This window comes from Malurus melanocephalus, unplaced genomic scaffold (genome assembly GCF_030028575.1).
Source record: "Malurus melanocephalus ecotype Western Australia unplaced genomic scaffold, MMel_1.1 scaffold_605, whole genome shotgun sequence".
Classification (NCBI taxonomy): domain Eukaryota; kingdom Metazoa; phylum Chordata; class Aves; order Passeriformes; family Maluridae; genus Malurus; species Malurus melanocephalus.
Genome location: NW_026623837.1, coordinates 111,109 through 127,669, shown reverse-complemented (window position 1 = coordinate 127,669; position 16,561 = coordinate 111,109). Strand labels below are relative to the sequence as shown.

Genomic DNA, 16,561 nt, shown 5'->3' with positions numbered 1-16,561 from the left:
GGCCCAGGGAGGCGCAGGAGCCCGGGGAGGACGCGGCGGCGGCGGCGGGCGGCGCACGAGGGGGCCGGGCCGGAGCCCGGGGCGGTATCCGGGTGCTGAAGGTGAGGAGGGGACCGACGCCTCCGCCGCTCCCGGCGGCTCGCTGGGGTCCTGGGGCCGGCGGCTGCGAGGCGGTGCGGGCGGTGCTCGCTGCTCGCTCGGTGCGGCGGCCGGGCGGGCCCGGGGGTTTGCCGTGCGGGAGCCCCGGTGCTGCGGCCTGTGCGGAGGGGCCGGGGCTGGCGCTGCTGATGCTGGGTCCGGCTGCCTTGCAGAGGAACGCCAAGCACAGCGGGAGCAGGAGCTGCCACAGCAGGAGCCGCCTTGGGTCCCGTGAGAGGACCTGGCTGAAAGGGGACGTCGGACGAGGCTGCGTCTATGTTTATGGAAGAGACTGTGCAGCTGCGGCTCCTTCGGACTTGCGCCTGGTCCTCTGCACAGTGGACACCCGRGCCTCGGAGATCTGTGATGGAGAAGAAGGGAAAAGCCTCTTTTTGCAACTTCATGGAGACCTGGTCAGGTGAGGGCTGAGAAAGGATAAACCTGACTGAGAAATGTTTTGTATGGGGTTGCAAGATTCTGTTCACCGTGTGCCTACACCTGTAGGCAGGGCAGGTAGGGAACAGGCAGAGGCAGGAGCTGGCAGTCAGCTACAGCCTTGAGCCATGCAATTCATAAAGATGAAGTAGTGGTGAAGTAGAAGTTACACACTTCATAGTTATGTGTTTTAACAGGGAGGGTTTAACGGTTGCTCCAGCCAAAAATACATCCTCATTTTCAAGGTAGAGGTGCCTGTTCRTATATTCCTTTTTTATTTTCTGTGTTGTGGGGATTTTAGCATCCAGACAGCCCAATGTATTTAGTAGGCTGTAAACAGTTGCTTTGAGTCAGCAAAATAAGTGTGGTACTGTCACAGTTATGTCATGTAATATTTAGGCATTAGTAACTTTTTGCTAAGAAGAGTTACCAGCTAAATAATTAAAGACAGGCAGTGTAGCAAGGGTTATATAAAAAAGGGTTAAGCATCAGATGGTATGTTTTATGATTGAAGTCAATTTAAGCTGAAAATAGATGGCTCAGGGTTTAACGTACATGAACTTTATGCTGATGGTGTGTTATGGACTGCTCTATCTTTACAGGCTCCTATTCGGTTTGTTAGGATTGAGGCTTTGCACTGATTCTTCTGGCCTTAAGATTCAGTTATAAGATTGCCTCTCCTGTTCTCAGGGGCAAATAATTGCTGTGTTCTCCTTACTTAAAGGCTAAGCAGTAGATACAATCCATTTTGAATGTGTATGTGCAGTTTTGTGTAATCAGTGCATGGATACAGGGAACAATCATGCTAGTTCTTTCAGAGTAGGGATAAACTTAAAAAAAATTTGGTGGTAAAAGTTCTTTTGAATCAAAGGAGACTTGCTCTGCTGCAAGAATAATTTTAAAAGCACCTTGAGCCTTATCTTGAAGAGGAGGTTTGAAATGTTTAGTGACATGGTTTATAAACTCTTGTTTAAAGAATAGCTGACAGTCAGGTCCAGTAACTGTAGTCTGGAGCTAGGCACTTCTGGATTCAAAATGGGGATTTTAATGGTGGACAATGAGTGGACCATTGGAGCAGTTTATTTTACCTCCTACCTAACATTTTCAGTTAAAAGCTTAATCTGTTACATTGTTTGTTTTTTTTTTTTCTAAAGTAAAACTTCAAATTTTGTAAGAAACTGTTGTTTTTATTGAGGCATGTCACAATTCAGGGTCTCTGGAAAAAGTGAAGAGAGGATAAAAAAAACATCTTTTCTGYTCTGAATATACTAAATCTGATGTTTCACAAAAATTTTCTCTTATTGCTGTTTATTCAAGCTAGTCACTGAATACTTCCTGTGTTCTGCCATAGTTCTAAAAAGGCCTTTAAAATGTACTGGTTGAGCTTACTTGCCAAAGCATAAGAATCTTGCCACTGATGTGAGCTGAAGAGAGTAGGAAATTTGTCCTTTTTTTTTTTTTTTKAGTAACTCTATGGAGAATTCTTCAAATGCTTTGCTCCCAGCTGCATTTGGAAGAAAAATTTMAGAGTTCTTTTGTATTTTTGAGACATTATATGTAGGGGTTTTTAATTACTTGACATCTGCATTTTGTACAGTATTTCTGGTTTTTGTGTCTTGTCATGGTTTCCTTCTGGTGCTCCTTAAATTGTGGGATGGAAATACTCACCATGAATTGTGTGCCTTGTAATTTTTTTCCCAATTGCTTTTCCTCTCAGTTTCTCTTCTGCAATGTAATTCACAAGTGCTACAGTTCTTAAGTGCTGCTTGTCAAGCAGGGAGCAGAGATCCAAGGATCTGTGCTTGCCAGACCTTTTCAGAGGAGCAGAGCAAGCCAGTGTGTCAGTATTCCTCATACATTAGCTGTTTTGAGACTTGTTTAACCTTTTTTGCATTCTCAAACTACTTTCTTGGATGTTTTGACAGGAGGCTGGAGCCCACAGAGAAACCCCTTCAGATTGTGTATGACTACTTGGCTGGGTTGGGTTTTGATGATCCTCTCAGAATGCAGGAAGAGGCAGCAAACTCTGATCTCAGCTGTATGATTCGCTTTTACAGTGGTAAGAAATGGTGTGTGCACACTGTCACTGTCCCTGTAGCTGTGAGCTGGAACTCAGCTAATGCCTAAGTCATCAGCCTSTTGGGTTTAGAGAGGGCTACATCAAGCACCTGCAATACTAGTAAGCATTTCTTAAAACATTTTCAAGATTAGTAGAAAAAAAAAAATCACAGTTCTGTGGTTTCCTTGATTCTGTCTATGGCTTGAGAAAAGACAGGTCCTCAGGAAGGCATAAGATTGCTCTGTTGTCTTCAGCTTCAAATCTTGTAGCTGTTGACTTAGACCTCCTAATAGGGTTAGAAACACATTGCAGTTCCGTCTAGATGTGCCTGAAGATTGTATTTACCAAAAATGTGTGGATATGGTSAAATAACTCCACAGCCTTTTAATATCAGAGAGCGAAGGTGCCAGCTGGTTAATAATGATGCACGCTGCCATCAGAAACCCAGGGCACTGGATTGCAGAAGCCAGACTTTGGAGTGTGGCCTGTGGAATTGCTTTGGGCAGGAGACCGCAGAGAACAGGCATAGGCCTGTGGGCCTTTGGTGCTAGCAGGCCGAAGGGGAATTCACTGAAGTTAAGAGGAAATATAAATAAGGGTGAAGAAAGATAATAAAGAAATGATTTCCTTACTTCTGAGTGCTTCACCTGTGTATTTTTTGCATTTCAGAAAAAACAAAATCAAAGATGTTTTAATGGAAAATTGTTCTTGTTTTGTGGATATTAGCCCCATAATACTTTTTTTCTTAGAATCCTGGGTCTGGTCTCTCAGCTTGGTGAAATCAACGCAGTTTTTTTTTTCTGTGAATGATTACAGTTTCTCACCGATAAAGGACATCTTGTCAAACTTCATGTCGCTGAAACAAAACTATTGTTGTAAATAACTAAATGTTTCTGCTCAATCCAGCCACCACTGGACRTTGAGACACTGCTTTAGATTTGGCAAGCTGAAGATACTCCTGTCTAACTGAGAAACAGTTTTACAGCTTTAGTCAGTAGTTCACTGTTTGCTCCTGATAAATGTTTGATGTATGGTTTGTGTCTGGTTCCCTATTCAAGCTTGTTGTGTGATCACTGTGACCTAATCCACATAGCACCAGTTTGAACATCCAGCCCAGCACCCCAGCAGGGCTTCCAGGAACAGCTGGACCTCAGTGCCAATCAGTTCTGAAGCAGCTCARACCYCTTCATTGCTGCCAGTGTGGCTTTCAGTTCAGAGTGGTGTGGGCTTCCAGTCCTCTGTAACCCTGACTCCAGAAGCTGAATGTTGACCTTGAGTGTCCCTAGTGCTTGCAGCAGAGGCTGTTCTCCCTGACTGCAGCGTAGAGCACGTTTTACATCATGCCCCGTGAAGTCTGGATCAGTCCATAGCAGATGCYAGGGTTGGTGTTTCTACCCTTGAGGCAGTTCATCCCAGCTGTACTGGTTATCCTTCCAAGTGAAAATTAACTGTGGCCTGCACTCTGCCACCAAAGGCGTTGAGAAGAATGCATTCACAATATCAACTGTGGCACCACGGGGCTGCCTTTGACTGCACTTCTTACTGGAGATCCAGCATGTCCATTATGGCAGCAATTGGCAGCAGTCTTCAGTCCAGTTCAGTCTGAGTAGTTGCAGTGCTTGTCACACAGTTGGAGTAGCCACAAATATTTGCATCTCCCTAAACGAAACCTGAACCACATTTATGGTTCCTAGCAATAGGACCACACTGATTTGAACATCCCAAGGATATTCAAAATACCCAAAGGCAGTTGTAATTAACCTGGAGGAGAAAAAGGGGCTGTAGGTGTCCATTCCTTAGGTGGGCTCTCTGAGGAGAAAAGGCAAATGGCAACAGAGCACAGAGGTAAGGGCCGTGCTGAGCACACAGACCAGATTACAAAGTATATCACAATAACCTTAATCCAGCCCTTACAGAGCTAAGGTGGTACATAATGCAACCTTGAGAACAAGTGGAACAAAATAGAAGGAACAAATCAACACTGTGACCAGCTACTATTAAAACCATGCTGTAATTGCTTCTAGAACAAATTTGCTAGCACTCTGGTCAGATCTATCCTTGCCCTTCGTGCAGTTGGTCTGGCACTTAAAAGGACTGTTGGGGTTTAACCCTAGCCAGCCAGTAAGCACCACACATCTGTTCACTCACACACTGCTTCTCCCATGGGATGGGAAGGAAAATGGGAAAAAGGTAATACCTGAGAACAGTTTCATAATTAAAATAACAATAATTGTAATGAAAAGGGAAATAACAATGAGAGGAATAAAACAGAAGTGATACACTATACAGTTGCTCATCGCACACTGAGTGGTGCCCTTCTGCTAGCAGTGATCAGCCCTCCTGCCCCAGTTCCCTCAGTTTGTATRCTGAGGATGTTGTTCTACAGTATGCAATATCCCTCTTGCTACTTTGGATCGGSTGGCTGAACCATGGTCCCTTGCAGTTTCCTGTGCACCTGCTTACTGCAGAGTAACTGGAGTGACTTGGGTGAGCAGTGCTGAGCACCAACCAAAACAGCAGTGCGTTATCAACATTATTCTCACACTGAAGCCCTGTACCGTCTGCTAGGAAGAAAATGAATTCTATATCAGGCAAAACCAGGACAGTCATCTTCAGGGAAAGAACTTCCTTGCTGTAGCTGATTTTCCAGGCCTTCCTTGAAAGCCACTTATTTAATGGTTTCTGTGACTTTAGCTGACTCAACAAGAGTTTGAAATTGCTTTTCTCTTGTGTTTGAATGAAGGATATTTGGGAAGTGAGTTTGCTAAGGTTTGTAAGTAYGTGTAGATGAAAAACACACTGCATGGCAACCATTCTAACATTGTTTTGGGGGGCACACAATGGTGCTGCTCGGCTGTTCCCGCTCTGACTGAGGAAGTTGCTTGTCCTCTGCATGAGACTTCTTTTACAAAGTGCAATTTGTTCGTTACAAACAGCTGGTTTTCTATGTTAAATCTGTGTTGTACTCACAGGTGAGAGTGAAGAACATATGAACAATAAATGCTTATGTCCCCTTTTCCTTTAGAAAAGCCGTGCCAGGTGGAGCAGTTGGATCGCATCCTGCTCTCTGGAGTCTATAATGTGCGCAAAGGAAAGACGCAGCTGCACAAGTGGGCAGAGCGCTCAGTCACTCTCTGTGGTACGTGCCTCATTGTGTCCTCACTGAAGGACAGCCATGCAGGGAAGATGCACATCTTGCCTCTCATTGGAGGGAAGGTAAGGCTTTTATTTTTTTGTTAGCTCCCTGTAGCTTGGGGAGGAAGAAGAGATGGTAATGATGGGAATCTTCCACAAGAGGTTAATGTAGGCTTTTGTAACAAATCACTGCATTAATATGCCCAACACTTTTCTACTTGRTTTGCTTAGGTAGTAGTCTGAAGGCTAATGAAACAAAGAGACACTGGTTCAGCTTTCATAGCAGTAGCCAGTGTTGTGAATGGGCAYGCTGGAAATCACTACTTCTTGTATCCACTTCAGAAGAAAAAGCTTAAGCAGGATTTACTTCTGGATTTTGCCTCCGCTGACTTTGCAGCTTTATTTTCAGCAGAGTGTAATGTTACTGGTGGTCAATAATACCCCACTCTAGGCTTCAGGTCAATGGTTGCTGAAGCTTAGSCAGGCTGTTGTCAATTCTCCCTTTGCAGGTGGAAGAGATGAAACGTCGGCAGTACACCCTTGCTTTCACATCTGCTGGAGCACAAGCTCAAACATACCACATTTCCTTTGACACGCTGGCAGAGTGCCAGCGGTGGCACCGGCAGGCATCCACGGTGAGGCCATGGGGACASTGTGGTTTGGATGGTGGGGGATAGGGGAATGCCACAGGAAGGGTTTTCTGATTCAGGCTTGCTCTGTAGTCAGAGGTGAAGCTAGGATGCTGGAGAAAGTACCTAGGACRCTTTCCAGTTTTTTTAATTTCCTCTGTGCTCTTTACTAAGAGATTTTTCTTTTAGCCTTCTCTTTTCCTTTACTTGAATGATGATATCAAGCAGTAGTTCTGTGCTGTTTTAATCCCTGCTGCACCTGTGAGACTAACTTAATCACAGGTCATCAGAGCAAAATGCAGGGCCTGGCTGAATTTACAGCCATAGAAACCTAAAGACTGCATTTGTTGCCATACTTGAACCTACCTGAAGTGTGAGCTGGGCATTCATGAGGCTGCCCTGGTAGGGTTTGAGATACAGAGAGATCCTAGGTCAGCAAGGATGTTATGAAATACAAAATGACTTCAGGATAAAGTAGATCATAAAATGTCAAATTAAGCAGCAAACACCTCAAAACATTTCATGAAAGGGCACCTGAGATTCACAAAGATTTTATGAAAGGATGCAAAACCATAATTTATGAAGCCTTTTTATAACAAGTTATGTTTCAAATTTTATACCTTCAACAAGCTAATAAAAGAAAAATKTAGCTAAAAGTACAGAAGAAGCAGCTAGGCCAGGCAGAGGTTCTGTAAACATCAAAGAATTAAACTGGAAAATCAACTGCTTCCTGTTTCTCCTTGCACCTTTGGAAGGCACTTGGAGATTATGCTTTCTCAATAGTTTCCTCAAGGATCTGTTTTCCTCTATTASATTGGCTCTCTTGCTGCCTAATCTTTAGGCAGAGCCCAGTGCATGTCCAGAGCARGCCTTTTGGGTGAGTCCTGGCTGGTATGCAGCTATGCATCCTTGTCAGGGATGTACCAAATGGCATAGGCTCGTACCTCATGGACTCCATTTCCTACATGGACTCTACCTGATGGGTGCAAGGGGTTCTTTCATCTTCTTACAAATTGTTTGCTACTTGCATTCTTTGGCCTTCCATTAAATTTCCTGAGAAAATGTGTTGCACAGCTGCAGCTTTTTCTCTTTTCAGATTGTGTCTATGCGATTTAGCATGGTTGATCTTTCATGCTACAGCCTTGAGGAAGTACCAGAGCACCTCTTCTACAGTCAAGATATCACCTACCTCAACTTACGACACAATTTTATGAGATCAAGCGGAGCAGGGAGTCTTGACTCTCTTTGCAGGTCTGCAAAGAATTCTTTTTCTTCAACATTTGCAGTTCTTGACTTGTGGATACAGGAAAGAAGTATTGCCTGCTCTCTTGGGGATGGTAAAAAGATTGATCTTCAGGAAGCTCTAACAAGTGAGGGGGTTGGAAGCAGAACTGGGCAGTACAGGCAGGAATGAGCTTCCGACAATTTATAGAATTCGTGACCTCCCTTCCACAGATTCTGTGCTAACTGACCTGAGATAAACCTTGGGGGGTGACATGCCATTTGTATGGAGAAGATGCAATAGTAATATAAACATGMTTGCTAAACAGAGAACATCTTGGGGTACAAAATAAAGGGCGATAAAAAGCATAATGCTGCTGTTGTGAAGAAGTGTTTGTAGGAAGAAATTCAGGTCTGAAAAACGCTGTTTTGGTAAGTTCTTAACGTGTATTTGGAATTGGCAGAGGGCCTGTGAGACTCCAGCTTTGCTTTGGAAACTTGTGATGATCTGCTTTTAAGAGAATAGCAGTTGTGTGATGGTATGGAAGCATGATGTAGTCATCTTAGGTAAGTGAAGGAGTCTTGCAAAAATATTTTTAAATTAATTCCTGAAAATCATAAAAATCTAGAAGGAGATTAATTTGTTGCTATCTATACCAGCCATGCTACATAGAATTCAAAGAGTCCTCTGATAGAATTCMGAGCTCTCTGATTTTTGAAAGCTTATAGGAAGCCTATATGTCCAATGGCTCTGTTTGGAACACATTGTGCCTTAAGAAAAATATATTTGGAGAAACTTTGCAGAACTTTTGTGTTGTTTGTTTGTTAGTTTGTTTTGGTTTGTTRTAGCTGTGGTTTTGAGGTTTGATTGCTTTTGTCATTTTGGCTTGTTGGGGTTTTTTTTTGGTAAGGTGGGGCAGGGGCAGAGGCAGACAAGGGTATGCTTTTGTTTTCTTTGTCTCCAGGGGCCTGTTATTGTGTTTCATTTCAATTTTCTTTCTATGGAGTAATGAGATGCCCAGGTATCTATAAGAGTATACAGTGAAAAAAAAWTTATCACTTGTGGGAATTCTTTGCAATTCCATTGAGATCCAAAGTCTAGTCTGGTTTTCCAAGCATGTGTAAATTAKTTCTAATGCTGAATTGTAATAGATTCTATTACCAGAAAAACTGCTTAAAATAAGTTAAGATTTTGCTTTCTACTTCTCTCTTCAAATACATTGTATGATTTTGAAAACCACATCAGAACATTATTTTCTAAAATTTAGTATCCTTGGTTCACAGGATCAGCAAAGGGGCTTGAAATTTCTTTTAACTTTGCACGTAGTCAACAAGAAACCTGACATGTCAGAAACTCAGCTCTTTTCCTGACAGTGACTATGTCTGATGAAGCTGAAATCCTCAAACAAAAGCCATAAAGAGAAGCTCTCACTTCACGCAATCTTGAATAAACAGGTAGCATTAGGTAGCCCACGTAAGGCTGCTCATTGCCTTTTGAAAAATTTTTCTATCTRAGTTTTTTTAGGATGTTTCTACCGTTACAGCACTGCAGGAAGACCCTTGCTCACTTGCAGTAGGGTGCTCTCAGTGCCTCGAGACTGGCCATTCCCAGCAGCAGAATTTTTCACAATGATCACATTTCTTCCTCCGAGAAACTTTCAAGCTGTAGGAATCTAATTAGCTACATCTATAATAATGAAACAGAAATAATTAGCTAAAGGGAAAAAGTTAAGCAAAAGGCATTTAAATAACCCTACCTGCTTTGTTACATCCCTAGTTTATTTTTTATGTCACGTACTGCCTTTCAAGTATCTCCCGTGTTTGAAAAACACTCTGAGATTTGATCTTCGTTGATGTGTGTGTGTGTGTGTGTGCACACACGTGTATACATCTGCCTATCTCTTGTCACCATTCTAGCTAGCTGTACCGAATTGTGCTGAGGTGCTTTGGTGGCAAAACAGGATTTGTTAAACTGGGATTATTTCAGAGCAGCACCAGTTTGAGATGCTGAACAGAGGATGGTCATCCCATGGCAGGTCACTGCTCTGTTTCCATAGCTCTTCGCTCTTGTCTCAGTATGCCCTGGGAGAGCTCAGACCAAACCTTGAGGAGCTGCAACAATTTTGGGACCTTTATTCCCTATAATACCTGGTTCATATATACAGCTTGAATGAGAGTTGCATATTCATTCCATTCCTGCATCACTACGTGAGCTTTCTGAGGCAAAGAAAAAGGAACAGGAGAACTCAAAAGGATTTTGAGTGTTTTCCTCCTCATCGAGTATGGAAGTCTGCTTGAGGAATCTCAGATCAAGCTGTGTCATATACCAGTTTCCCTTCAGCTTTTGGAAACTTAAATGCCTCTCTTGTGCTTGCTTTTATGTTTTTACGGAGGGGTGAATTCTAAACATTAGTTGTGCTGTTGTGTTTAGTGCTGTGTCTCTCAGAGCAGCTTCTCACTACACTTCTAATGAGAGAGAAACACTGCTTTGTGCTAAGAACAGGTGTAGCAAAAGCCATTGCAGAGCTCCTGAGAAAGCAGTTTCATTAAAGCRTTTGCTGATTTCAAAGCTGTGACCTGTCCTAAATCCCTTAAAGCTGAACCAGCTAATGAGATAGTTCAAATCTTCAGGTTCATCCCCACTGTGTCATTCTTTTCCAATACTGTGGCGGAGTTCTGTGTGCAAGTTTCTGATTTTTGTGTCATTATTAGTTCTTTGCATTATGCAATGTGTTCCTTTGAGGATGGCTTTTACCAACACAGCATCTTTTTCTCTTTGGCTTTTATTTGCAATACAAGAGAGGCTGTGACTGCAGCAAACAAAAATGCGTGTGCCCTTATTTGTATGACGGGGTGCTCAAATCCCGTGTCCAAGTTTCAGCTATGTTCCCTCTTTCAAAAGAACAGCCACCACCCCTCCCCAAGGTTATAAAGCAAAATAGAGAAATACAATGCATAGCTCCTACACAGATCATTACAAGTATTTTGACTCAGAAAAAAGGTCACTATAAAGAAGAAAACAACTCCAAAACCTTTCAATCTTATATTTCAAGACATCTAAAGCTAGAAGTGATATTCTCCCWCAAGCTAATTAACCTTGGTTTTGCTGCCTATATTGAAACATCTGCTTCAAAATAAGAGCTACTCACCAATGCCTTGGAAAAGCTGGGTAGGTGAGGCAGATGAATATCTGTGTGTTTCCAAGAAGTAGTTCTCTGGTACATGGAATTTGCAGTTATCTTCAAGAAGTGAAATATTAATTTCCCCACTGAATTAATTCCTGGTGGTTCCAGTTTGGAATGAGGAGGCTATTACTTGAGGAAGAGTACTTTTTCTTCCTGTACGAAGAGACAGGAATTCTTGGAGAAGAACGGTCCTGTCTGTTACCCCAGCCATGCAAAGTTCCTTCTCTCTCTCTGCCTAGCATGGTGATTGAAGGAGCTAGAAATAGGTGACCATTTCTCAAGCGCTGGTGGGATCAGAGGTGACTGAAGGGCTGTGTCTGCACCCGTGGCAGTACCTGCAATACAGAGCAAGGGCCATTGTGGTTGTGGAGTCTTGTTCAAGGAACTCTGGGTGCAGGGCTGGGCAGTTTGCCAGCATGAACTGAGTGCTCTTCTAGTTTTCTCTTTTACGGCTCGGCTTGGCTTTCTGTTGCATCCAGYTTGGAAAGGGGATTCCTTCTTCTGTTTTATTCTCAGAATAGTCCCARTGAATGTTTTCAGCTCCTCTTTTCCCAAGCTACATAACTGTAGACTCTTACTTTAGTTAATTCTTTGCAGGTAACTTACTTGAACTGAGCATTTTAGTCTCCTTAATCTTAGTAACTATCACTAGGAGGAAGCCTGTCAGGTTGGGGTAGAAGGTTGTCCTAAGTTCAGTAAAACCATGGTATTTGTTCACTTTCAGCATGACCACTGAGAAAAATATCCATGACTTAAACCAAATTTGTGCAGAAACTCCTTGTAGTGAGTTAGCTGACTGTATCACCACTGTACAAAGATTTAAGAGTTCTTTATTACTGATTCTGGATATTTTTGCTTTTAGACTAAGTAGGTTTGTGAATTGACTAGTGTTCTTGCCAATAGGTTTTCTCAGTTGAAGAGTCTGAACTTGTCTCATAATAGACTGGGAGAGTTTCCTGTATCACTGTGTGAGATCTCTACTCTGACAGAACTTAATATTTCCTGTAATGGACTTCGTTACTTACCAAGTCAGATTGGCAAACTGTTGAAGTGAGTATGTTCTTTTCATCTGTGATCATAAACATCCTTGATGTCTCAGCTGAGCACTGCTGATGTGCAGTTTCTGAAAGTGAGAGTTCTAGGGCAGCCTGTATTGTCCATGAAGGCTGAATGATTAATTTGACTCCAGAAGGTCAAGAACTGAGATGTGCAATCTCTTAATCACTGCTATTAAAATGTTACAGCTACTGGTGTAGAAAAGATGAGGAGACTTCATGCAGGTGAAGCACTGAAGGCAGCTGTGTTGTTTCTCACATAAGACTGTGTGCATTTTTCTGTGGCTGCAGAGTTACATGACTTTCTAGTTTATTATTTGTATTTAATATTTTCAGTACTGATGCAATTTGTGTTGAAATTTTAATTTATTACAGAAAACTTTTCTGTATTAACAATACAGAATATGGTAATATTACAGAAAACTTTTCTGTGGTAACTTCTCACAGGGGTCTAGTGATTTTAGTCAGCACTGGTATGTTTGATAGTGTTCTATAGAATTGGCTGCTTTTTGTGTTAGAGGATTTTAACATAAAAATACTTGGGCAATCCCCACTGAAAATTTTGTCTTAAAGGGTTTGCTGGAATAAAAGCATTGTGCATTTTCCCCAGTAACTGCCCCATATGCATAAGAGCTTAAGCTTAGGTAAATTTAACTGCAAGTCTATTACTACATTTGTGCAGATAAATACCTATATTGAACTGTTGGTTTATTGCGGCCTGCTTTTCCTCCAGCTTGTGTCTTTAAAAAAGGAATGTCTGCAGCCACACTGGAATGTGAGCAAGTAATTTCCAGAGTGATCTTTTGGCCGTGTAAGCTGTATGTAGGCTTACACTTTCTAGAGGTTTACAGCTTAATTATAGGTCCCAATATCTTGATGACTCCTTGAGCCCTTATTTATAACTTCTCGTGGCCTCCGATTTTATTTCTTCTACSACTAAACACAGAGAGGTCTCTGTTGGAACATAATCATATCAAGGGAATTATGTATTTGGAATCTGAGTCTCAAAAGTCATRCAACCTTTGAAACAATGCATCTTAAAACAGAAAGCGACCTTATTCTTTTCTGAGGGCTGGAATGGACAGCTAGAGCGTCAAAATCTTCTACCAGTGCATTAGAGTGGTAGGAGGTGTGATTAATTTGTAGAAAACTAAGTAATTAAGTAAATACCTTTCATCAACATAAGTACTGGCTTGTGTTTTGCTTGTGTTAGCTCACAGTGTTTGGCACAACTGGAAGTTTAACTCCAGAATAAGTTAAAAACTATCTGCTATTGCATATATGCAGTTCCAAGCCTATTACATGCATGATAAAAGTCTTCAATAACTTTATGCATATAAGAATAAAATCAGCTGTTTATGTACCTTTAAAAATAACCACATTGAGACCAGCTACCTATACGAGAAAATTCACTGAAAATACTAAATGTGATGTTCACTACTCTTTGCAGAATTATTTTCTTTCTCTTTTTCATTGTTGCAGTCTCCAGACCTTCTGGCTTGATGGCAATTTCCTCACATCCTTGCCAGAAGAGATGGGAAACCTGCAGCAGCTCAGCTGTCTTGGGCTTTCTTTTAATAACTTCTGTGAACTGCCAGCAATTTGTGAGAAACTTGTCACCTTAGACAAACTAGCCCTGGCAGGGAATTTGCTAGAGACCCTGGACCTGACAGTGCTGAACCGTATGAGTCACATCAAAAGTGTGGACCTGAGGTAAGGGGTGAAACTTGCAGTTGTCTGTAAAACAGATTGCTACTTTCCATTTACAGCAGAGGAGCTGCAGAACTTCTAGTATGTTTTGCAATAACCGAGGTTCATTTTTTTCACTTAATGATTCTTTTATGGAGTTCTGTTTCAGAGGGTGTGCAGAATCCACTTGGAAAAGTGAGGTTAACGGAGCAGTCAGTGCCTGATGCTGAATGTGACACAGCCCTCTAGTTTCCTCTTGTGATATGCTGTTACCTTGAGCTTTGGTAGCTCTTTCATCTCTCCTTCCCTTTTTTGCCTCCCTGTCCTAGAGATGTGATCATAATTGTCCAGGCTGTCAACTGCAGATCTCTCCAAAAGAGACAAAGAGCTTTTTGTGTGTGGCAAGGCAGTCTAGTGTCAGTTCTCTGCATTAGCTTCCTGTGTCTGTGCAGAGTAGCTGCCCCTTGACCTGGCTTCTGTTTTCTAGACTGGATCTTTTTTCAGAATCTCTTAAGAATGTGGGAATCATTAAAATGGTTACATATAGCAGTGTAGAGAAAGGAAATGTTTTTTGTTTATATTCACTGCCTGAAATTCACCATTGTTCATTACACATTTCATCCACTGTGCTCACCTTTGGCGTTAGTCTTCACCAAAATTCTTCCTTTCCTCTTCTTTTTTCTCTATTCTTACTGATGTCCAGTGTTCAGTGTTTTGTTTTCTGACTTTTTAACTCATTTCTGAGTGTTTAGGCTGAACAACCTGAAGAGAGCAGCAGCTGACGCTGTGCAGGGGAACAAATCTGTGGCTTTCATGGATTTACGAGACAATCAGATGACAGATCTGGATCTGAGCTCCTTGGTCAGCCTGGAGCAGCTGCACTGTGAGCGGAATAAACTGAGAGAGCTGACACTGAGTGGCTTCTCCCTTCGGGCCCTGTATGCCAACAGCAACTGTATGTCTGTCTTCTTCACCTGCCTTTTTCTTTTAAGCCCTGGGAGTAAAGGAAAACAGCTTTTTGCTTTCTCTCATGCATTTATAAGATAATTATGCTGATGTTATTGTGGTGAAATGATATATGATGGGTCCTGCGAGGTTAGCTCCTAGAGTTTTCATATGCGTTTGTGTACACAGGCTGTGTAATGGGGGAGGTTGTGGTTATGTCCAAAGAATTCATCTTCCAGTGAGATCTGTTTGGGAGCCCACAAAGAAAAGTACGGTTCTCCCTTGTTCTGGTGCTCCACGAGACAGATGGAGAAATGGGATCGTGAGACACTGTAGTGCCCTATGGCAGATGCATGAAGTGGGAACTGTGTGGTGGGAAGGATCAGTAGGGACCTTGAGTATCATAAAGAAAGATTGTGAGTCTCATTTGATAGCTAAGCTGCTTCTCTGTGCTATTTTCTCTCTGAAGCTCTGCAATCATACTTACTTGCTTTACTTCGTCAGGTCTGACAGCTGTCAATATTTATCCGGTTCCTGGTCTACTGACATGTCTGGAACTCTCTCAGTAAGTGATCATGTACAACAGAATCTAAAGCAAGTATCTGGACACCTTTTYTGTTTTCTGCAGAATTTTCTAGAGGTTTTAGGGTTTTAAAACAGTTGAGAGCGATGAAACACAACAGAACTTCAAAGCCCAGCACTAAACAATGATAAGAAGTGTCCCAGACCAGAAGCCCTTCTGAACCTGTATGACTTCTTCAGGTGACTTCACTGTCCTTCATCCGCAGGCTGTGATCAAAAAAAAAAAAGCCAAGCAGGGACCACTGAACTTGTGGCAGCTTACTGAACCGAATGGAGAGGGATCTGTGGAGCAAACATTTAGAGTAGATGCCAGTGATCTCTGCTATTGGTTTCATTGCCTTTGGAGCAGCCCTTACAGTAAGACCTGTAAGACAGGATGCCCTCCCAAGTCATGGACCAGCTCGGTTTGCATTACACAGCTAGCTGTGAGATAAATTCTATATGACTAACTCGGGTGCAGTTCATTTTTTGCCTGTTGTTTTTGGTTTGGCTGTCACTAACATCATGCAGTGTTCAAAGAGGGTCTGTTCCCTATGGAGTGCTGGTGTCTAGCTTCTCCCTCTTGCTTTTCTCAGCAATCAACTACAGTGCGTCCCAGACTGGGCCTGTGAAGCAAAAAAACTGGAAGTTTTGGATGTGAGCTACAACCTCCTTTTGGAGCTTCCGTCAAGGTCAGCAAAGCTTTGTAAACAGAGGTGGGCTTTCATCTGCAATGGGCTGGGAACAGGGAAGCGATTCCAGTTGCTTTACTCCTTGTTGTGCAGAGATATAATCCACTGTTTTCTCGATGCAGCACCAAAAATGCTGTGTATTCAGATGYTGGAAAGACCAATTTCTAGGTCAGCCTTTTGAACGTTAGGGGCTGCGTAATTCCCTCCTGTGCTTTTGGCTGCTACTGCACCTGTTTGCACCTGACACAGAACATACTTCTATGATTTATATGTGTTACAATTCTTTCTGTGAACACAGGTCATAGGTGAGACACTAATACATTTTGCATTGTCCCACAGAAATTTCATTTGTTGCCTTTGATAAAGAATTATCACAAAAGGACTATACAGCTGATCCCAAATATAGCTTTCACAGTACACCATCAGACAGCTCCTCCCCATTTCCCTTTCAGTTTCTACAGAAAAGCAGTAAATGAGAGCCAAGAACTAATACAATTTTGTAGTTATTTCTAATGACTTCTTGAAGGTACCAGGAACATCCTGGGAAGAAGCAAAACACAAATATTCTCAGCCTATCAAGGGTTTTTGGTGGAGGTGTGAKCGTGATGAATGACACGCTGTCTAGGGTGAGCTGTGTTAAAATAGAATGGGGAAGTGATTGACAGGGAAGAAATGCAGAATACAGGTTGGAGAAGTTGAAGCAAGAGGCATAGGAAATGATCAGCAGTGACACTCTAGTCATTGTCACATAAAAACAATATACATCAAAAGCAAGAAAAGGATATAACAAGGATGAGGTAATGAGAACTTAGAATTT

At 42.2% G+C, this 16,561-nt stretch overlaps 1 protein-coding gene across 1 annotated transcript in view; it reads left to right on the top strand.

Annotated features, from left to right (window-relative positions):
- The first annotated feature begins 20 nt into the window (after nt 1–20).
- The window catches only part of PHLPP2 (PH domain and leucine rich repeat protein phosphatase 2), a 28,141-nt gene continuing 11,600 nt past the window's right edge, over nt 21–16,561 (top strand). Inside the window, exons 1-11 of the mRNA XM_057383066.1 lie at nt 21–101; nt 312–556; nt 2,499–2,632; nt 5,658–5,848; nt 6,277–6,402; nt 7,493–7,647; nt 11,706–11,852; nt 13,340–13,570; nt 14,299–14,501; nt 14,996–15,056; nt 15,649–15,744. Coding sequence (XP_057239049.1) covers nt 2,578–2,632; nt 5,658–5,848; nt 6,277–6,402; nt 7,493–7,647; nt 11,706–11,852; nt 13,340–13,570; nt 14,299–14,501; nt 14,996–15,056; nt 15,649–15,744 — 1,265 coding nt within the window. The 5' untranslated portion in view covers nt 21–101; nt 312–556; nt 2,499–2,577. The remainder of the gene's footprint in view (nt 102–311; nt 557–2,498; nt 2,633–5,657; nt 5,849–6,276; nt 6,403–7,492; nt 7,648–11,705; nt 11,853–13,339; nt 13,571–14,298; nt 14,502–14,995; nt 15,057–15,648; nt 15,745–16,561) is intronic.